Source organism: Emys orbicularis, chromosome 25 (assembly GCF_028017835.1).
Source record: "Emys orbicularis isolate rEmyOrb1 chromosome 25, rEmyOrb1.hap1, whole genome shotgun sequence".
In the NCBI taxonomy this organism is placed as follows: Eukaryota; Metazoa; Chordata; order Testudines; family Emydidae; genus Emys; species Emys orbicularis.
Window position 1 is genome coordinate 6,419,383 of NC_088707.1, and position 22,374 is coordinate 6,441,756.

General features: G+C 47.3%; 1 protein-coding gene and 1 non-coding gene across 2 annotated transcripts; one reads left to right on the forward strand and one right to left on the reverse strand.

The window, feature by feature from the left end:
* The first annotated feature begins 6,258 nt into the window (after positions 1-6,258).
* TRNAQ-UUG (transfer RNA glutamine (anticodon UUG)) lies at positions 6,259-6,330 on the forward strand. Its single transcript has one exon. It is a non-coding gene; the product is annotated as a tRNA-Gln (tRNA).
* Positions 6,331-13,941: 7,611 nt separating this feature from the next.
* Positions 13,942-16,074, reverse strand: GNGT2 (G protein subunit gamma transducin 2). The gene is made up of 2 exons (XM_065422745.1): positions 15,991-16,074; positions 13,942-14,067 (listed from the first exon to the last, which is right to left on the reverse strand). The coding sequence occupies exons 1-2, from the start codon at positions 16,072-16,074 to the stop codon at positions 13,942-13,944; spliced, it is 210 nt and encodes a 69-aa protein (XP_065278817.1).
* Positions 16,075-22,374: the final 6,300 nt, after the last annotated feature.

Consider the following 22,374-nt stretch of genomic DNA (forward strand, 5'->3'; position numbering starts at 1 on the left):
CTGCGACCGCCCTCAAACAGGCTGGCCATCCCTTTGAAACTTGATCCAGTTGTTTAGAAAAGTATGCCACAGGACGTTTCCAGGCACCTAATAACTGGGTAAGCATTCCCAAAGCTACCCCTTTTCGTTCATGCACATACAGTTGGAACGGCTTAGATATATCGGGCAAGCCCAGGGCTGGAGCTTCCATTAACTTCCTTTTCAAGATTTTAAATGCCCGGTCCGCTTCTGGGGACCAGTGAAAGGGGTCATGTTCCGCTCCCTTAACACATTCATACAGAGGTTTAGCCCACAGTCCAAACTCTGGAATCCATATTCTGCAAAAACCTGCCATGCCCAGGAATGCCCTAAGCCGTTTACGGTTGCTGGGGATGGGAACTTGGCAGATAGCCTCCTTTCTTTCGTTTGAGAGCTGTCTCTCTCCCTGCCTGATGTGAAATCCCAGATATTGAACCTCTGAAAGAGCAATTTGGGCTTTGCTTTGAGATACCCTGTATCCTCGCAGTCCAATAAAGTTTAGGAGACTCACAGTAGCTCTGAGACAAGGGATTAGACCCACAGCAGCAATTAACAAGTCATCTACATATTGCAGCAGGAGGGCTCTGTCTGAATTATCCCACTCCTCCAAGTCTCTGGCCAAAGCCTGGCTGAACAGAGTGGGGGAATTTTTAAATCCTTGAGCCAATACTGTCCAGCAAAACTGCTTTTTAACCCTTCTGTTGTCCTCATTATGCCTGGCAGTATTTTGCTGATCTCATAGTTGCTTGGGCACATTCAGGCCCCCCTTTCTCTTGGTTGTCAGCCAAGTCTTAGCTGTGTACACTGTCCTTGGATGAGCCTGCTAGCTGTATTTTCCTCTCAGTTAACTCATTCTGTGCTTTTTCCTCTTCTCTCTCTCTCGGCTTCTTCTATCTTACAAAGGAACCTTCCACTCTTCACTCATACACCTTTTCTCCAACCATTAACACATACTCATTGCCATCATACCTCTTTCCAGTAACATAACTTCTGTACAGAGCCTTGAAGCAACAAACCAGGACAAACACACTCACTTTTGAGGATTCCACTCTGTACAACCTCTGGTGTCCAATAGCTTTCCCTTTTAAACCTTAAATGCCTTCTCTGTCTTCCTTTTTAGCCTTAGCTGTAACCTGAATCCGCTCCACTTCAGACAACAGGGTTCTCATAAGTATATTACAGTCATCCCAGTCAGGCTTATGGCTAGCTAGACATCCTTCAAAGATTTCTTGTGTTCCTGGACGGGCTACCACACTCTCAGTAATCAACGGATACAATCCCACGGGGGGGGGGGGGGGTACTCTCTGAAGCCTGTGGGGGTGGAGGAGCCGAAGGGGACACCGATTCTGGCATTACAACAGTGGGAGGGTTCTGGGGTTTAGCAGCCATACTACCGAGCCTGTCGGAGTCAAATGGCACTTGAGCAAAATATCAGTCCTATTTCTTAATACCATAAACGTATACGCATAGAGATGTTCATTCCATTCACCTGTTCTCTGACAAAACAAAAGCAACTGAAGGATCATGTTGTAATTAAGTGATCCTTCCGGTGGCCACCTTTCTTGGCACTCCAGCTGGTACTGAGGCCAATCAACTGTACAGAACCTTTTCAATTTACTTTTAATCAACTGATCAGATCCAAACACTTTCCAGTTCACCAGAATGCATTCTAAGGGTGTACACTGTACCCTGCCAGCTGTACTCTGTCCCTGCCCCATACTGAGGGAGACTCTGGGCGTCCCCAGGTCAAAACAGGCAGACACTGGGCGTCCCCAGGTCAAGACAGATAAAGTCCCCACTGGACTGTTCCTACCTTATCCAAGGGTCCGGTTCTGCACCGTCGCCCTATCCACGGGACCGGTTCCCCACCGTCGCCCGCAGCTGCTTCTCCACTGTCTGTGTGCGTTGCACCGTTGTGCCCTCCGGGGTCGAGCAAACCACGTCTCTGCCGAGGCCCCCGATGAAGTCACCGGTGAGCTCTGGGCGTCGGTCGTCGTCGTAATCCGTCGGCCGCCAGGAGGGATCCGGGCAAGGCTAAATTTCAGCCTCGAGCCCACCCAGGGACGCCAAAACTGTTGGCCGCTCAAGGGGCTCGAGGGGACAACAAAGGTCCGTGGCCTGGTGTGCTTAGCACCAATGAAGACACCGAGGGGAGAAAGCAAGCCAAGTTTATTTCAGAGCTCTGAAATGGCACTAGGAGACCAGCATGTCTCAAATCCAGTGCAACAAATACAAACAACTTTTACCTTTTATACCCCAAACTGTTTCCATACATCTCTTTGTCTGGCTGTTCCCCCACCCCTCCCTTCCAGACAACTGTTACAATAAGCTCTACATAAGCTTGTGAGAAAACTTTCCCAGTCTCTGCGACCTTGGGTTAGATGCCTGTAAACTAACTACCCCTCCTTCCCTCGCTCCTTATCTCTATTATTTCTGCTAGTGTGAGTGAAACTGCAGCCATCTGCTAGAAACGCTGACCAATACATTTCTGCTTCAGCCTGCTTCAGAGCATGTAAGCAGTGAGCACAGAAGTAGGTGAGAGTTCACAAGATGGGGTTTGGGGGTTCAGATAGGCCCAGAGCAAAAGAGTTTCATCGACACTTTGGCCTTCCACTCTCTCGAGTTACCTGGTAGCTATGCCTAGTGGACCCCAACATGCTTATAAACAAAACCACCTAAAATGAGCTAGGGGAGAATATTTACCTGCTCTGTGGACTTTTTTAAAAAGCAATTGCTTTAGCGTGGCACAAAACTAGAAACCTGGAACTGCTGCAAAGTCAAATTGTTGGTGAAAAAACATAAAATGTAATTCAATTACGTGTCGGTCTATTAAAATCAGGATAATGACAAACCTCACAACATCTAAGCCAAAAGGAGAAGCCTTGTCCGTTTCAATATAGACAGTGACAACCCAGCAATGCTACTGGAAATGTCCCCAATTCTGAGATTTTCAGCCAAACTACTCAAAAGGTAAAAAACTTCCTCTGTGGGGAATGGCAGAGCTGTACCATCACCCTATGCAAAATTCTCTCCATGAGAACAAACACCTACTAAAAATATACTGCAAACAAACTACTGGTCAGCTTAAAAGGACATAAATATTGTTCTTTTAAAAAAATAACTGCAAACTAAGCAAAATAAATTTTATTTTGGAAATGCAGAAAGAGAACACATACTGAACTGTATAGATACAGGCCTCGTAAGAGATGCAACCCAGAACACCAGTGCCAGAAAGAAACCACTGGATAAATACAATTCACCAGTAAAACAACTTGTTAAATTATTTTTAACAGTATAATCCAGCTCATCCTTCTATGCAGGAGCAAAGTCTGTGGGCCAGTTGTAGCTAATAATTGCTCTGGTTTGGATCAAATCACAGTTGTCAGCAGAGGCAGTAGGAACCCTGCCTATAGAGGTTTGGTTTGGTTTTATTCTTTCAGCTAACAGTTATCTGTCACTGCCATATGAATCAGGGCAGCGTATACCCCCTCCGACCACGCTCACCTGCACCATGGAGATGCTTTCCTCCCATGAAAGGCAGCATCGTCTAGCAGGTAGGAAACTGGTGTGGGAGTCAGGAGAGGTGGGTTCTGTTCCCAGCTCCGTCACTGGCCTGCTGCGTGACCTTAAGCAAGTCCCTTCACCCCTCTGTGCCTCTATTTATTTACCCATCCATCCTTTGGTCTGGTTGGTCTTCTTAGACCAGCAGTTCTCAAACTGTCGGTCGGGACCCGACTTTAATGGGGTTGCCAGGACTGGCTTAGACTCGCTGGGGCCAAAGGCCAAGTCCCACCACCGTGGGCTGATGCCAAAGCCCAAGGGCAGGGCTCAGGGCCGTCTTTAGGATTTATGGGGCCCTATGCAGTATTATTAAACTGGTGCCCTATGCCTGACTTGCTCTTAGTAACACAAACATAAGCTTACAGTATTGGAAAACTTCCTCCTCCGCCCCCCCCCGCTCCCCAAAGTCCCATGCCCACCTCTACCCCCCCCCCCCCCCGCACCCAAGCTCGGCTCCCTCCTCTCTTCCCAGACTCCGGGTACCCCCCGGCTCTGTTCCTAGCCTTACCTGACCCCCCCGGCCAAGTTCCCCAGCCCAGTTCCTCCTCTGCCCCCCCACTCCCCAAAGTCCCATGCCCACCCCCTCTCGTCCCTGACTCCGGGTATCCCCCCACCCCACTCTGTTCCCAGCCTCGCCTGCCCCAGCTCCCCCTGTTTACTTACATGCAAACTTCCAAGCGCTCCTGCTGAGGGGAGGGGAGGGGCCAGGGCGTCTGCTCGGGGAGAAGCCTGCGGGCCCAGCACTGGGGAGGGGCCGGAGAGGAGTCTATGCAGCAGCCCGCGAGGGTGGTGCCCCAAATTTTTGGGTGCCCTACGCAGTCGCGTATGCCTAAGGATGGTCCTGCCGGGGTTGAATCTCTCAGGCTTTGGCCCCCCTACCCCGGATAGTGGGGCTCGGGCTTTGGCCTCCCCACGCAGTGCAGCAGGGCTCGGGTGGGCTGAGGCTTTGGTCCTCGCTCCTGGGGTCATTTGTCAGAAGGGGGTCGAGGTGCAATGAAGTTTGAGAACCCGTCTTAGCCCAGTGGTTTTCAAACTTTTTTTCTGGCAACCCAGTTGAAGAAAATGTTTGATGCCTGTGACCCAATGGAGTTGGGGTGTGGGAGGGGCTCAGGGCTGGGGCAGAGGGTTGGGGTGCAGGAGTGAGGGCTGCTGGGTGGGGCTGGGAATGAGGGGTTCAGGGCATGGGAGGGGGCTCTGGATTAGGGCATGGGGTTGGGGTGTGGGAAGGGGTCAGGGCTCTGGGCTGGGGGTGCAGGCTCTGGGGTGGGGCTGGAGATGAGGGGTTTGGGGTGCAGGAAGGGGCTCTGGGTTTGGGGGGGCTCAGGGCTGGGGATTGGGGCGCGGGGTTGGGGAGCTGGCTTACCTCGGGCGGCTCCCGGTCAGTGGCGCAGCGGGGGTGCTAAGGCAGGCTTCCTGCCTGTCCTGGCACCACGGACCGCGCTGCGCCCCAGAAGTGGCCAGCAGCAAGCCTGGCTCCTAGGCAGAGGCATCTGGAACTGGTGCTCAGGGCGGGGGCAGTGCGCAGAGCACCGTGCCCCCTCCCGGCCTAGGAGCCAGATCTGCTGCTGGCCACTTCCAGGCCGCAGCACAGTGTTAGAACAGATAGGAATTATCCTGCCTTAGCCGGGCAGCACCACCGACAGGACTTTTAATGGCCCAGTCGGCGATGTTGACTAGAGCCGCTGTGACCCAATGCCTTACGTTCCGCAACCCAGTACTGGGTCGCGGCCTGCAGTTTGAAAACCACTGCCTCGGGAAGCAGAGTATTTCAGCTGTGCTGCAGCATGGGGCCCCGAGAGAAGAGTTTATAACGCTGAGGGTGAGAATGCACCTTTCTCTCCCTTTATATTACTGCAAACAGTCTTCCACAGTGGTCTCAACCACTCTTGCTTGCAAGAGTGTTATTGCAGCATATTAGTTCCCAACAAGTGTTTGCACCGAAAGCAAAATCCTCTTTTCGGATCTACATGCGGCAGCTCAACTCTGCTAGCCTGCTCTCTCTAGCTACGATAGGTTCATGTCCTGAGCACAGATCAGAGCCGGGATGTGAGCAGAGAATTTCATCCATGGAGAACACAGCTGTTTTCCTGTCCATAAAACCAAACCCAACCAACACACACTTCAGTGCTCTATCGCCATGGTTGCAACATTGCAGCTTGCACCAGTGTTGGTGCAGCAGCAGGGACCAGTGCTTTTTAAATAAGTGTTTCCACAGATCAAAATCCTCCTCTTGGTAAAGGTTCAACTGTAGCCAAAACAGGGGTGGAGGGAGGACTAGAAGAGAATGCACAAGTCCTCACACACGCTGGGGTGGGTCCCAGCTGCCTTTTCTCATGTCTGCAGCTTGGCCTTCTGGGGGGGGGTTACAATGGCAGCCTAATTCCCATGCTGCTGTCCAAGTGTGAGAGAGCCCAGCATGGTTCAAGTGCAGAAGTAGCCCCTCCTGCTCTCGGGTCCAGCTTTAATCAGGGCTTTCTGCGGGGAGCAAACTGCCCTCTGTAGGCTGCATGGGGCATCCACGCTGGGCTCTGCCTGGTTCCCACAGGACTGAGTGGGGGAGCGGCTCTCGCGTGGCGGGGGAGAGCATGCTGCGGGGAAAGGGGCAGGAAGGAAGGGTTTTTTCCTGCAAAGCAGCTGGTAATGGCTGAGGAAGGTTTCCACGCACTATACTAGGCAGCTGGTCCCATGGTGTAATGGTTAGCACTCTGGACTTTGAATCCAGCGATCCGAGTTCAAATCTCGGTGGGACCTCTAGGGACTTTTTGCCACCGAGTCCTTACTAAATTCACAGGCAGAGCGGAGTCGCGTGCTAGGCGGGAGGGGGCGAGCCCCAAACTCTCCCCCCCGGCTAATATCAAAGGAGGGAGGGGGGCTAAGCTGGGACTCCATTTTGTGTATAGGGAGCAAAGGGTAGCGAGGGCATGTTCGTGCGCATGCGCGGGGAGATGGGGTGCCGAGGAACCGAAGAAATCCGAGTGACGCCGAAGGGCCTGGCCCCGCCCTCCCTAGCGCAGATTGGCTGAGTGAGGGCGTGCGCCCGCCTGCCCCGCCCTGCTATTGGCTGGCCAGCGATGCCCTTCCTCGCATTGGGTCTTGGGGCCGCCGGGTTCGGAGCCGAGCGTGGAGGTTCGGGGGCCGTAGCCTCTTCCCGCCCTCGCCTCGCTTTGGACCTCGGTCTTCCCTCAGCGCTCCCCCCCCCCCACGGCATCGCGGGCTCTGCTGGGAGCCCCCCCCTCCCGTCACGCGGGCTCTGTCTCTAGCTCCTTGGCATCCCTGGGGGGCCTCTCAGGCCATGCTGGTGTTGCGCTGGATTCCCAGCCCCCCCCCCCACCTCCTTAACTCTGACCCCCAGGTTCATGCAGTGTCACAAGGGGGCTTTGAATCCTGCCTCCCTCCTCTCCTCCGTTCCCAACCTTGCCTGGTCTCCCGCCTCGCCCCGCTTCTCTCGGTCCCCCCTGGCCTGAGCCACGCTGCAGCTCCGCTCTTGGAGGGAGCTCACTGCTGAGGCGGTGTGGCCCGGTGGGTAGCGTGCTGGCCTGGCATTGGGGAGACCTGAGTTCTGGTCCCAGCTTGGCCATTGACCTCCTGGGAGACCTTGCACAGTCACGGTCCTGCTCTGTGCCTCAGTTTCCCCTCCCCATTGACCAGCTGTGAGTCTAACTCAGTGGGCTATTTGGCCTTCTCACCTCCCTGCTTGTACTCCCAGGGCCTGGTTTTTTAGAGGTGTTGACCACAGGACCGGCTCTAGGCACCAGCAAACCAAGCACGTGCTTGGGGCGGCACAATTTCAAGGGCCGCATTCTGGGTGTTCTTGGAGGTTTTTTGGGTTGTTTTTTTTGCGCTTGGGGCGGCAAAAAACCTAGCGCTGGCCCTGGTTGACCACCATTGACTTGGACCGGAGGGATGGACGCGCTGCGCTCCTAATAAGCAGGCCTTAAGTAACTTGCCTCTTTTAACCAGGTGTTTGTCACGGCTGGCTGACGCAGTGGCTTTGAAATACTGCAACTTCTCAAAGCACAGGTTCTTCAAATCCCAGAGTCAACTCAGCCCTTCATCCTTCGATTCACTGCTGTTCATTCAGGAGTAGGTCCTTCAGGATATGATCTGCACAGACTCTGAAGACCCCAGTGTTATTTTTTATGACTGGTTTGCCCCCGCAGTTTCCTCTCCCCCAATGCTAGGTCTGCTGTGTGCCATGGGCAGCTGCATTTCCGGAGTGCCGTGTGCCCTTAGAATGAGAAATGCTAGCAAATTTTAAAATGTGTCATGTAGATTTCAGAATGATTTTTAAGGGCCATTGATGTGTGGGAAGGGGAAAAGTTGTGTAGCAAGAGAAAGGAAGCTATTTGTAAAGAGATTGTAGCATTTTGTCAGTTGCCATCCTGACGTTGCATACAAATGAAATGTTGGAGTACTTCAGTAGCTCTCCTGGTATTTCAAACCAAGATTGCTCTGACTAATTACAGTGAAGGCTTCCTAGTCTGGGGTGAGAGAACTGGTTCTCTCTTTCCTGGCACCTGAATAGATGATACTACCACCAGATGGCAGACTGATCACAGAGCTTATGCTCCCAATACTTCAGTTAGTCTTAAAGGTGCCACAGGACCCTCTATTGCTTTTTACAGATTCAGACTAACACGGCTACCCCTCTGATACTTGACTGATTTTGTGACTCTTGTTGTCTGTCAGCTGCTGAAATAAGGATTGAGTGAGACCACTGCCTGTCTTTTGTCTATGACAGTGGTTCCCAAACTTTAACAACCTCTGAATCCCTTTCAATAAAATGCCAAGCCTCATGAACCCCCTCCTAAAAATGAATATTTCCAGGGATTTTCTCCTTTACCTAAGTAAAAATTATGAAAGCAGTGATCTTGGAAATATAAAATTTGTTATTATGACATGCTTATTACACACTATTTATTATTAATTATTAGTTATAATTACAGTATTATTATTACATTATGAAAATGGCAACACTCTTCCAAGATTTCACTTTTGTAGCTTGTATCACTTTGAATAAGCCTGTTATAAGACAAGGCTCCTATGTTTCATCAAGGAGTATTAGATGTGAAACAGCATGACGATATTTAAGAAGCCAACTCAAAGAGTTCCTCCTACACAAGTAGTCAGGTCTTGAGCAGTCCAGGCAAACAACACACGTTACAACAAAGCTTAAACTTGTTCTTCATAATAATTTTAAAAACAATACTAGCTGCCTATTTAATTTTAAAAAACAGCAAAAAATATCCACCTCCCTTTCCATTTCTTATAAGGAGTCTTGAAGTTTAAATCTCCTCACTGTGATAGATATGCTTGCTTTGATCTGTGTAGCTCTTGGAAGTCCAGGGGCTCCGGGCTGCTGGCCCCGTGCTCCCTAGGGACAGCTCTGTCCGCCATTAGGGAATTTTTTCCCCAAGAACCCCCTGTAACATTTCACGAACCCCCATGGGTTCACAAACCCCAGTTTGGGAACCACTGGTCTATGACCACCTACCTGTTGAGAGGGCATCACCTTTCCTCTCTCCACTTGTTTGCAGCTGGTTCTGGGGAGCGTCTCTGAATTGCAATATCTGTGTCAGTGTTCAAACAGCTGTTGCTTCATCCTGTGAGTCTGAAAATGGGAGCAAAATGCAGACTGAGGAATGAAGATTTGCCCCCAAATGGGGCTGAGACCAGGGAATTAGCTGATTTGGGAATATGGCAGGCAAAAAAACTGAAAACACTAAATTACCTGATGGAGACACTTACTAGGATGTTAATTGCTCTTACTTTGCTCTTTGCTCTTACTAGGATGTTAATTTCCAAGTACGAACCTGCAACAGTTTGCCACTTACAATGTGGTTCTATTGCAGAAGGTGGCTAGGTAAAAATGCCCCCCTTAGTCAGCAGATCCATGCTGCACACCCTCTAACTTTAGTGGTAAAAATAAGATTCTACTTCTCTTAGCTCAGCTGAAACAACACAGCAAAGAGATTGAGCTGGGTTGTCATCATGAACAGAATTTTTAACTAAATTCTAATTGTGGGGCCAAACTCCGCCTCGTTATACCAGTGCTGCTCCTCCCCCCCCCCCCCCCCCCGGAGATAATGGAGCTACCTGAGTGTAAGTGAGTGCAGGATGTAAAGACAACAGCATTACACACGTGAGGGCAGAATCTGACTTGCTGTTACTGGTGATGATGTAGGTCTGAAATAACCCAGCTTGATTCTCAGATCCCAAGGCAGGTTTGGAGACTGGCCACTGTTGGTAAGCAGAACAAACTTAATTTGGAGTCACTGAGAGAAGATAAACATGAAGGCCTGGGGTAACATGTCTGCAGAATCGCTTTTCAGATTAGAGCTCCACTCTTCATTTGTGCATCTTTTAAAGGGAGACTTGCAGGTTGTAGAGGGGGAGCTATATTGCACCATTCGCTTTTAAGCAGAAGTCTCCGTGGAAGAGAGAGAGCCGATCTGCCTAAAACCAGATGGTATAGTTGACCTGCTTGGGTCATTAGTTGGATTTAAATCTGGGACCTTCAGATCTAAAAGCATGACTCTTCTCTTTGAACTAAAGGACTAAATCACCTAGGTGGAAATAATATTCTTGTAAACATTTTGTATGCACAAGGCACTACAGCAGAGCAAATGCCCTCATTCTTTTAGAATGGGTTACACAGGCATTATAGGACACCAGACTCTTTTTTTAGGAACCTTCATATTGGCACAAACAAGGTTTATTTCCCTCAATTTTCTGCAAAAATATAGCTATGTAGCAGGCTGAATCATAATGGCCATGGCTACAAGCAGGGAGTCACCATGCTGTGAACATTTTAATTTCCTGAGGCCAGCACTTCTTGTGTCACACTGGAAGGGTGACTTTGGTTCCCCCCCATCACTATGAATGCATTGTTAGTTCTCGCCACCTACTGAGTCTGCTGCCTCTTTCTCCGCAACTGTATTGTATGTATGATCCTGGATCTTGGAAACCCCACCTACCCTATCGAAGACTTCTGACCTGCAGAGGGTATTCCATTGACTAACATTGACTTCCTGTACCAAGCTGGTGGAATCTTAAAAGTTCCAGGATTGGAGTTGCTTGGTTGCTTCAGGAGATTCTAAGGACGCTGCAGGCAGGGTTCAGGAGGCCCTTGCTTAAACAAATTTAAAAGGCTGGTTACAACCCCTGCTTTCAGTGCTGTTGGTAAATCCTTTATAAAGACCAGAGGCCAGTCGAACAGGAAAGGCCCAGAAACCCAAATCCCTTTAATACAGATTATTTCACTCTGACGCAGGTTACAAGGAGCTTAGCTTTCATTAAATAGGTCAATCTGCTTTGAGAACAGTAATACCTGGGTATATTTGATCTATCTCCCCCCTCCCCTCCCTCTCAGATTGGAAATGGAAACAAAGAGCAAAGCTCTTATCTGTCAGTGGGCAAGTTTTAATATTTCATAAGTGCCTGATGGTGACATAATGGGTGACACATTCCAGCAGAGGCTGTTGGGAGAGGAAGATTTGGGGGAGGGGGATGAGAAACTGGGTCTTGTTTTTAACCTGAAGATGTTTGTCTTGATTAGAAAACAGCATATTGTGTGTGCTGATTGGAAAGGCCCTTTCAAAGGATGTCAGATACTTTGCCCTTTCAGTGCCAACAATGGGTCAAACCCCACTAATCCTGACTCAGGCTAAATTCCCATGAACTTCAATTTGAATTTCACTCAAGGAAAGATTGCTGGGTGGTTTTGCCCTCTGTCAGGTTAACTGAGCAGAGGGTTCTGTGTTCCGAGCTGTAAAATCAGGAACAGGTACTTCTCGAAACGACTACTAACTCCACCCCCCCCCCCCAAAAAAGGAAGAAAGATGAGCAATGTTTAAAATATTCAGCAAATTTATTTATAGTCCACAACAGAATGAACAGAACATCTTCTGCTAATTGCATACAAGACATTGAGCAGGATGATGTCAGCTACAGAGGAAATGCATAATTCTCAATTTGGCTTAAAAAATTAGTTATATGCTATTCCCCCTCCCCACACTCATCTCTTGTATGGGAGCTGGGCTCCTTTATGATGCATGTAGGGCCTGATCCTAAGAAGGCTGAGCCCCCTTCCACTCCCGGGAGGTTCAGCAGTGGTCAGGACTGAGCCTCAAGTTAGTGCGAGCGCTGGCTTGGCAGACGAAAATCATACAAGTCAAATGGCCAGCTAGAGAGATTTGTTCGTATGTGGTGCCGACTAAGCCAGTCCTGGTATGACTTCTACTTTGCCACTAAAGTATCAGAAGCTGGTACTTTGGCGTGTTCCAGCACAAACGCTTGACATGCAGAATTGCTACAACAGGCGCTAAAAGATAACCCTGCCACCTCTTCCCACGTCAGTTGTTTTTTATACGGGAGGGAAGAGAATGGACAATTCCTTCGCTGAAAAGCCTTTATTGTCTTTTAACGCTACTAAACCTTACACTGATACATGCCTACTTAAAATGTATCTTTTGTACCTCGGAAGTAAAGTGTTTCATATCCTTTAATATCAGATACACTATTACAGAGAAATCACAGGATGCAGCAGGGGTCTGAGTCGTAGTCTTGGCCACACGTCTTACTCAAAGGGGAAGTGGTAGTGGTGTAGACAGCTCTGCCTCAGACAGGAAGCTTGGATTCCTTGCTGTCTTATTTTCAATATACATTTTTTTCCTGTTGATTTAGGTTATTGCGCAAGTGGTTTTTTTTGGGGGGGGGGCTCCCCAAAAAATGAAGACACCCATAATCACATCGGCTCTTGGAACATTTCAGCCTTGGTGGTTGCAGACGGATACACTTCATCTGTTGGACAGGTAGCAGCATGGGAGGTTGCAAGGTGAGCGCCTCATGCTGCCCTGCCAATGCCTCAAATCTGTCGTAGGAGGCTCAGTCACACTCTCTAGCTCATTTAGTGCTTGGCTTCTAAGCCTGTCAGCAAGTTAGTGCTAAATGTGGGGCAGCTTAGGTGTACTTGACCACTGGGGACTGGACTGAGATCACCCAAGCCGTGGAACTGCAATCTGAGGAATAACTCTCACTACCACCCTAGGCTAGGTTTGAGCAGATGAAGCCTTTCACCCCAAGGTTATTTCCCATTTCCACATCTCTGAGCCTTCCTGTCATCATCTTGCTTCCCCTCGGTTCTGTTAATCCACAGGCCTTCAAACTCCCGAGAGGACTCTGGCTGTTACCAACATGAACGCAGGTGAATTCCAAAGTTAAAATGATGGTCAAAACAACCGTAGTTCCAGTGCAGCTTCCAACATCTACCTCCTCACTGCTCTCTCCTGCTGTAAAGGAATCTGCCCAGCCTCAGATAAGATGGTGGGGGGAAGTAGAGGCAGGGAGAAGAGGGCTCTGAACAAGTCGCTTGCAAACTTTGCTCCCTTCTGTGCCCTTCTTTGGACTTGTGTGCCATATAGGAAAATGCTGCACATTTCAGGCTGGCAGATGGCCAAGCCATCACAATGGCGGCTCTTAAGATCTGGAATTGAGACTTAGCTCATTCCCCACTTCTAAAAAATCTCCCTGCAAACATTTCTCCATGGTGCCTTTCCCTGTCAATGATTGCTATTGGCTCCTTATTATCTTCCTCTCCTGCATACCCATCACTAGATTCAATTTGTATTTTAAGAGGGTGTTTGTGTTTTAAATGGTTAAATTATGTCTGTATTAAATATTTGTTCTTGCATCATGATCTGAGTGCATTGCTGGGGGCAGACGGGGTTGGGGGGTGTCTCTCCCCAAATAATGTAATGAATAAATGAGCAACTTCCAAGTAACTGGTAGCCTGGTATGTGGACAGAGTAAATATGTCAATTTATCAGGCCCCCTAAAATCCTTGGCCGTGATAGTTATAATAATACTTAGCACCTTTGAAACTTAGATCTCTACGTGCTTTGCCAAAGGCGAGCAAGCATTATTATCCCTGTTTTACAGATGGGGAAACTCTGTCACAGAGGTTAAGTGACTTGCTCACAGTCGCCCAAGTCAAGTGGAATTGACTTCCACCTTGAGCTAGGGAGGTCAAGTCTGAAGTTAAGCTTTATAGTCTCAAGGTTTTCTTAATGCCTGATTTAAGTGTTGATTGATAGAAGTGCAGCAGGTTCAACAAATGTGTGTGTATATTAAACTAAATGGAAATCAGCTGTGAGAGCCTAGAGAAGAAGGCTGCCTTCTTGCTGTTAAATTTAGGTATGTCTCCTTTTTTCCCCTCCCATAGATGTGCTGCACTTCAAAAGGGTTTCGTTTTGGGGGGCTGCCCCACCCAATGGAAAGATCATGCTACAGGGTAAGTAAAATTCGTACAGTCTTGGTTTTGTAGGAGGAAAGGGTCCGAAGTTTGTCTGTGAGTGGCGGGGGTCAACTAATTATACAGCCTCCCTTCTCCTTAAAAGGGTTCTTATCCTCAGGAACACCTTTCAAAAGAGGGTCCTCTGCTGCCACGGATTCTATATACTCCTTGAGTTCTTTGCCCGTCTTGGAGATCTGGAGAGAAAGAAGAATCTCTTTTTAGATTATGATAATGAGATCTCATTACATAGGGTTGGCCAGACGGTATCAGACTCATGGTCCCTCTACTCCACTGTCAGACACAGGACAGTGGCGAGTGCTAGATGATTCAGAAGAAGGTGCAGGAAACCTCTCCCCATGTAGAAGTCATCCTAGCCCCTAATTGTTAGAGATTGGCTGAAGATTTTGGAGCATGCAGTTTTTAGATCCCTACCAGACCCGTTTCTTAGCATTAACTGTTCTAACTCTGAATAGCCTTGTTATCCCTATAAATGTCCAATCCCTCTCTGAATCTTGCACCTTGATGGGAATTATTTTTCTGAAGCAGGCCACTTCCCTGGATCAGCAGCAGGAATTTCCCAGAACCCTGGGGCATGGTGCTGAGAACCCTCAGCAAGCCAGTAAAAGCTCCCTGGAGTGAGGGTACTCAACACCAGGAGGAGTCAACAACTTCGCCCTCTGGCACTATGGAACTCTCAACAATAAGGGTCAAAGCTTATCTGTACGGGAGACAGAACCTTCTTCGGGGCTGGTCCGAGACTGTGTAATGAACTCCCCCAGGCACTCAGGGCTATAACAGACCTCATCGCTTTTCGCTCGAAGTGCAAGGCACATTTTTTGACCTTGTCTTCTCTAATGTAAACGTGTAGCAACAGATATATATTTAACAAACAAACCAAAAACCCTAGCAAAACAAGACATTCCCCTGCACACACTTCTCCCTCTGGGGAAGGATAAGAGAACAAACACATGACAGATACATAGTCATGTTGCTTAATGCACTACAGGAAGGTGCTCAGATACTCTGGTGATGAGTGCAGTATAAAAACCTATATAGAATAGAATATCAACGCTGGGCTGATGAAACAGCCAATGAATTCCATGCAGAGAGACCGCACTGCTACCCTGCTCCTGTTTTAAGAACTCTGGCCATGTTCATTCAGCTGGGTTATACTGTAGTAATTTAACGGTACAAGATGGAAATTGGCTAAGACTTTTCAATCCTCTAGTCAATCTCTTCCCTCAGCAAGTCCAGGATTTTTGTCTTCTCTAGCACGTGACTTTGTCTTCTCTGCACAATACAACTGGATTATTTTAAGGGGTCTCCTATACAAATTAGTTCTCCTGCCCCTTAACCTTTTTTTTCTTTTAAACCAAATGGAACATTGCATATAAGTGTCTTAAATCTAATGTCATTCTCCATCAGTTTTGGGCCTGATCCTGCTATCATTGAAGTCAGTGGCAAGATCTTGCTGTTATCCAAGCTCCCATGGACTTCAGTGGAACTGGGCCAGGCTTTTTGTGCAGCAACAGACACTGTGGGACAGATTTTTGAAAAGATTGTGGTGTGTTGAGTGCTGAATGTCAGGATGAGGCTAAACTAAAAATCTAGCCCCATGAGACCAATCCTTCTTTGTACTGAGTGCCCTCTTCTCCCATAGACTATAACAGGAGTTGAGGGCACTTGGCACCTTACATGATTGGGCTGTGTTGGCAAACTGCTATTTGCCATGTGCCTTTAAATACTCAAATGGCAGCCAGAGAAAACTGTGTCCCATATACTCAGGGACCAAGATCCTCATGTCTCATTGATTTCAGTGGGAGTCAGGCACCTAAGTACCTTTGAGATCTGGGCCCAAATCATTTTCTCTTTGTGCTCTCACTAATCGTCCTTTCCTCTAGCCTTTTCATATGCACTAGAAGCCTGAAGTTTGCTATCCGGACAAGTAAAACACAAGGCTAAATCCTATCTTTAAGGTGGAAATGTGAAAACTCAGTCACTGGTTTTGTATTTGAGATTTAATTGAAGGCCCTTAAATTAGGGTGAACGTTGGGCTAGATGGTTACCCCAGGGATTAATTTATCCCATTGTGCTTAGACCCTAATAGAAATACTTGCCATTTGCCTTTCATTCTTCACTTCCTTTTTCAGCTGGTCAAGTTCCATCTTCAGCAGTTCTTTTTCTGTGAGATCTTGAGCCATGTTGCCCTGTAACCAGAGTGGAAGCCCTGTTACTGATTTACATGCATCTTCTGGAAATAGCAGGTATGATCCACAGTCTAGCTTCTCTTAGTACCCAGTGAAGTCAGTGGGGCCAAGAGACACATTAAGGCTATCTAGCTGCTTCCCCATTCAGAGCTGGCATGGAAAATTCTTGAATTTCTCCAGCATTCCCAATAGAAGATATAATCAGTTAAACCTTGATGGGCCAGATCCTCAGCTGGTTTAAACTGGCGGAGTTCTATTAGGGCCAATGGTGCTATGCTGGTTTAGGTAACATAGGAATTTCCACATTAGATCAGACCAATTGTCCAGCTAGTCCAATATTCTGTCACCAGCTGTGACCAGTATTAGGGGAAGGTGTAAGAAACCCTGCAGTGGGCAGTTATGGGATTAGCTGCTACCAGAGAGAGTCTTCCTGGCCCCCCAGTAGCTAGGCTGATGCCCTGAAGCATGAGGGTTAATAGCTCTTCCAAAGCTAATTTTTGTTTTTTTTACTATAACTGGATATTTTTGTTATCCAGGAGAGCATCTAATGGCTTGATGCTGATTTACACTAGCGGAGAATCTAGGCTGATATTAAAAACCCCCACCCAATTCAATATATATTTTAGGTGGGAGATTTTTGCACAGGCACAAACCCTATTCCTTTGGGTAGGTTTGTTACTGGGTTGCTATTTCCAGCTAAATTCTAATACTTTGCCCTTCTCTAGCACCTTCCATCCAAGAGTCCCAAAGCGCTTTATGAACATTAATGAATTAAGTGACATAATGCCCCTGTGAAATAGGTAAGTATTATCCCCATTTTACAGACTTGGTGACCTGAAGATCAGACCGCTCTAGTCACTTGCTCACTGTCACAAAGCAAGTCAGTGGCAGCGCTGGCCATGGAACCCAGGAGTCCTGGCTCTCTGTCCTAGCCCAAACCATCATCTGTGCTCTCACTGTATAAAAAGCAACATGAAAACAACTTCCTAGTTCTAACTTAAACCAAAGGTGGACAGCTGTTAGGTCGGAAACACTGTCCTTTGTTCACCTGCTATGTTTAATTATTGAATGTCTCTCAGAATGCTGTGGGCTGGATTTTCAACCAGAGTAAAGCTGCGTAACTCCCTAGAAGTCAATGGGTGTGTGCTGATTTACATCAGCTGAGGTTCTGGCCCTTGGAGTCTGAAATTAGTTTCGTAGTTGATGTGGAAGGGGAAAACAAATGAAGTATTATTCTGATTCCCCCCCCCCCCCCCCCCCGGCCTTTGTCAGGTTAAGCCAAAACTTAAATATCTCTAATGCTTTTAGGGTTTGTATTTTTTTTTTTTTGGTAATTCTGCTTTAACTTGCAATAATTTAACAATTAACTTGCAAGAGTATTAAAAGGAAACAGCACTATAAGGAGATTTTAAACTGTCCAGAAAAACTGAGCTTGTTCTGAGTATCTAAATATGTATTTAGACTATACTTCTGATCTTTATTATTTATAAGCTGGGAGATAGCAGAGGCAATTAGTTAAGCAACGCCACATAAAATAGAATCCCATTTATGGAAATAGAACAGGGGATATGGAATCTATGGAGAAGTTAGGATTTGGAAAAGAATGAATAATCTTTAGAATAAGTGATGTGCGTGAAATAATCATTATTATCCTAGCAGTATTCAGTAAGGCTTCTGGCAAGAATAAATGTGGCTGCAACTGGTCTGATGTTTGGGTCTAGTTCAGACAGACTTCTTAAGCAAGAGTGATCTCTTTTACATAGAGTTTCTTTTTAAAAAAATGTTATTCAGAATACCAAAATTAAGTGGCCCTCATGATCATAGAATATCAGGGTTGGAAGGGACCTCAGGAGGTCATCTAGTCCAACCCCTGATGGATTAATCAGTTTCATATTTAGAATCAAAACATGTTTGGAGGTCTGGGTGCAAAATATATCTAAGTATAAAGCTGAATGGATTCATTTTAACACACATACACGCTGTGATTCTTCCTGGTTAAGGCAGGTGGCCTGTCTATTGCTAGCAGTGTTGCCATTTTTCTTTGCTCCATCACTTCGTAGGAGTGCACTCTCTATAATGCACTGCAATAGAAATATTCAATATTTCTCGCCCTAGCTTCCTCTACCTACAGTGGTATATAAATACTGTCAAATCCCATAGCTGAGACTGTTACACTTTCGTGCCGACCTGCAACCCATTGACACCTGAGTGCTAAACCAAGGAAAAGCGAGGCTTCAAAGAGAAGCCAGGACACAGCCTGGAGCACAGCAAAGCAGCCTATGCTCTGAGGAAATGAAGGGAACTTACCTACTGGGGTGAGGGCTTTTTCCTTTCCGAAATGCTGAGATGTTTTAGAGATACATCTGTACAGGCTGCTGAGAGGATGGCCTCTGCTCTCTCCTTCTGCTTCCCACTTGAAGACTCCTTCAGACTTACCAGATGGCCAATGGAGCAGATGTCTTCAGTTCCTAATCTGATAATAGACTCAGTTTATTAAGCTGGTCAGGTGTCAGGCATTAACCTCAAAACCCAGGGTAACCGGACAGGGGGCTGCAGAGGCAGATTTTAAAGTTGATCAATAATTTCATAGCTGGCAACTAACATGCTGCTTAAGCGTTGGTCCCAGGATATTAGAGAGAGGTGGATGAGGTAATCCCTTTTATTGGACCAACTTCTCTATTGGAAGTAGATGTTACGTAATGCTTCCTTTTTCTTCACGTTGTGGCATTTCTATTTCAGACGGCAAAATTCGAGATCTTCCCTGGTTGTTGGCAGAGTTCTTGTAGCTGTGTGGGTCCAATGAAAGCAGTTACCTCGCTCACCTCGTTCTACATAAGGGCAGTCTAGAAAGCACCTCCAAACGCTTGGGAGTCGGATTTCCAGTCCAGGCTGGTCATGAGTGAAAAGAATTGGTAGAGATGGGTACAATAGGCCAAGCTATCTGGGATTTTGTCCTAGGGCCATCTTGAGCCATTGCTGCCTGAAGGCCACTCAGTCGCTTTGTGAACTGAGCTTGGTGGGTCTGAATCAAGTTCCTAGTGAGCAGGGGTCAATAATCTAAACCACCCTCCCTTCTCCCCATCTCACACACAACCATCATTGGCGGTCTCCGCAGAGAGAGATACGGATCGAGTGGGCCTCTTTGCCCCCTCTAAGCCAGGACTGAGGACTTTTTCCCATGTTGCTGGTAGGGCAACATGGGAAAAAGTTTGCATTGCTTCTTCTATAGATAGGAGACTGACTCCCCATGTAGACATGGAAAGGTTGACAGAAGGATTCTTCCATTGAACTAGCTACCACCTCTCGGAGAGGTGAATTAACTACATTGACGAAAAACCATCTTCTATCGATGTCAGAGGCGTCTACGCTGTGACACAGCTATTGCACTGTAGTTCTGCTGTAGCAGCCGTAGTGTAGACATACCCTGAGGGCTTGTCTACACAGGGAGCTATTCCAGAATAGCTACTCCTGATTATCTCCATGTGTGGATGGTCTTAATCTGCTTTAAATTCACACCCTACCTTATTCCGGATTAATTTTCATGTGTGGACAAGTCCAAGTAGGAGGGCTCCTGCACTTGGGACGTAAGAGGGATTTTCAGAAGCATTTAGGGTGGGATTCACGATGGTATTTAGGTGCTTAAATCCCATTGATTTGAATGGGAGTTAGGCGCCAAAGTATTTGGCCTACCTCTGCTGCCTTTGGAAATCAAGGTAAAGTTAAATTTTCCTGGATTTCATCAGGAGCAGTCAGGCCAATGCTGAGTGCTTTGGGAAACCCCGCCCTTAAGCCCTTGATTCAGTTGCAGAGGGCCACATGGCAGCAAGTTGTGCTCCTCTGGGAGGATAAACTGACAGGCAGGCAGGTGCACCTGTTATTTTTATGAGGATTCTAGAATTCCACAGATCTTCGAGGGAAGAGAGGATTGCCTTATGGCAAAGGCACTGGCCTGGGACTTGAGTGGCAGCTTGCCACGGTCTCCCTACAAAATGGGATGATTCCTTTGTCTGGGATTTGGACCTTCCCATTAACCCAAATGGCTACTATGTGTCCAAATCTGCTGGGCAGTTTTGAAAAATCTCAGCCTTAGATTGCAATCAATTCAGGACAGGAGTGGTCTTATTCTGAGTCTGTACAATGCCTAGTGCAAAGGTGCCCTGATCTCAGGCAGGGCCGCTAGGTGCTACCATAATATAATTAATATTTAATCCTCCCAGGAAAGATCTCTTGAGGAGGTTCTCTCCTGTAGGCCTCCTCTTGCAATATTTCCATTCTCTACAGGAAAGACAAGAACTACATAATTTAGCATTGGAGGTCTGCTCCTTCCCTAGAGGCAGGATGTTCTCCCTCCCCCACTACTTCTTCTCCCCTTGGAAACCCTTTAGGTCTTGAGTGACCGCACTATTACCTACATCACTGAGCTAGAAATCCATGTGCCAGTTTCTTTCCTGGATTCAGCAGAGAGTGTGGGGGAGGAAGAGTCTGTGAGGTCCCAGAGTACTGGAGAAGGACAAACATCATATCTGTCTTTAAAATGGGGAACAAATAGGACCCAGGGAATTATAGATCAGTCTAACTTTTATACCTGGAAAGATACTAGAACAAATTATTAAACAATCAGTTTGTAGGCATCTAGAGGATAATAGAGTTATAAGGAATAGCCAATATGGATTTGTCAAGAACAAATCATGTCAAAACAACCTAATTGGGAGGGCATATGTAGTGGGGTCCTGGGCCACAGGGGTCAGTCCTGGGTTGTACTGTTCAATATGTTCGTTAATTACTTGGATCATGGAGTGGAGAGTATGCGTATAAAATGTTTGGCTCACACGAAGCTGGGAGGAGTCGCAAGCGCTTTGGAGGACAGGATTAGAATTCAAAATGACCTTGACAAATTGGACAATTGGCCTGAATTCAACAAGATGAAATTCAGTGAAGACAAAGGCCAAGTATTTCACTTAGGAAAGAAAAAAATCAAATGATAACTATAAAATGGGGAATAACTGGGTAGGTGGTCGTCCTGCTGAAAAGAATCTGGGAGTTATAGTGAATCACAAACTGAATATGAGTGAACAATGTGCTGCAGTTGTAAAAAAAAAAAAGGCTAATATCATTCTGGGGCATATTAACAGGGGTTTTGTATGTAAAATGTGGCAAGTAATTGTCTCGCACCGGTGAGGCCTCAGCTGGAGTACTGTGTCCAGTTCTGGGCACTGCACTCTAGGAAGAAGGATATGGACAAATTGAAGAGAGTTCAGAGGAGAGCAACACAAATGATAAAAGATTTGGAAAACCTGACCTGTGAGGAAAGATTAAACAAACTGGCCATGTTCAGTCTTGAGAAAAAAAGACGGACGGGGGAACTCGATAAAACCCTTCAGATATGTTAAGGGCTGTTATAAAGAGGACAGTGGTCAATTGTTCTCCATGTCCACTGAAGGAAGGACAAGAAGTAATGGGCTTAATCTGCAGCAAGTGAGATTGAGGTTAGATATAAGGAAAACTCTAAGCGTCGTTAAGCTCTGGAATAGGCTTCCAAGGGAGGTTGTAGAATCCCCATCATTGGAGGTTTTGAAGAACAAGTGGACAAACACCTGTCAGGGCTGGTCTAGGGTTTACTTGGTCCTGCCTCCATGCAGGGAGCTGGACTTGATGACTTTTCAAAGTCCCTTCCAGCCCAACATTTCTATGATTCTGTAATTAGAGCAGCCTAGGAGCTGCTCTAAAGTGCACCAACTGGCTACGGCCCCCAAGGGGCCATCTGCCGATTGGAAAATAGCTTGAGCTCAGCAGCACTGTGGTCGCATCCCCTGTGCTCTGGGGTAGAGTAGGAACATACTAAACTGGGTCTATGTCAATGGGGACTTGCTCACATTGTGAGAATCTCCAGCTAGGGAGATAAAGTGGCAGCGCAGCACAGGGGGGCTGGAATGGAAGAGCCCCATTGTTGCACATTATAGTGTAGACTGGCCCATAACCAGGTTAAAGCTTTGTTTATGACTGAGTGAAGGGACAACTGCTATGTAGCATGTGGAGTGATGCCAGGCCCTGCATGTTCTGTGGAAAGCAGAGCTGAGCCCATGGCACAAATATCTGAGCCAGATGTTGGGTTTTGAACTGCCCAAGTTCAGGGCTGTTTCGATCTGAGGGGTTGGTTCAGGCCCGTCTCTCCTGGAAACCTTGGTCCCGCTGAATATGAGGAACCCCACTGCTGTATTGCATTCGTCTCTAACTCCCCACTCACTGGTTTCAGTAAGGCCAGGATTTGACCCCCTCGATGCTCTACGGAGGAGC

Excerpts from the sequence above, each read along its gene's own strand:
- GNGT2 (XM_065422745.1), bottom strand. The coding sequence starts at position 16,074 with ATGGCTCAAGATCTCACAGAAAAAGAACTGCTGAAGATGGAACTTGAC. Across the intron at positions 14,068-15,990 it reads TGAAGAATGAAAGGCAAATG|ATCTCCAAGACGGGCAAAGA; the intron begins GCAAGTATTTCT and ends CTTTCTCTCCAG.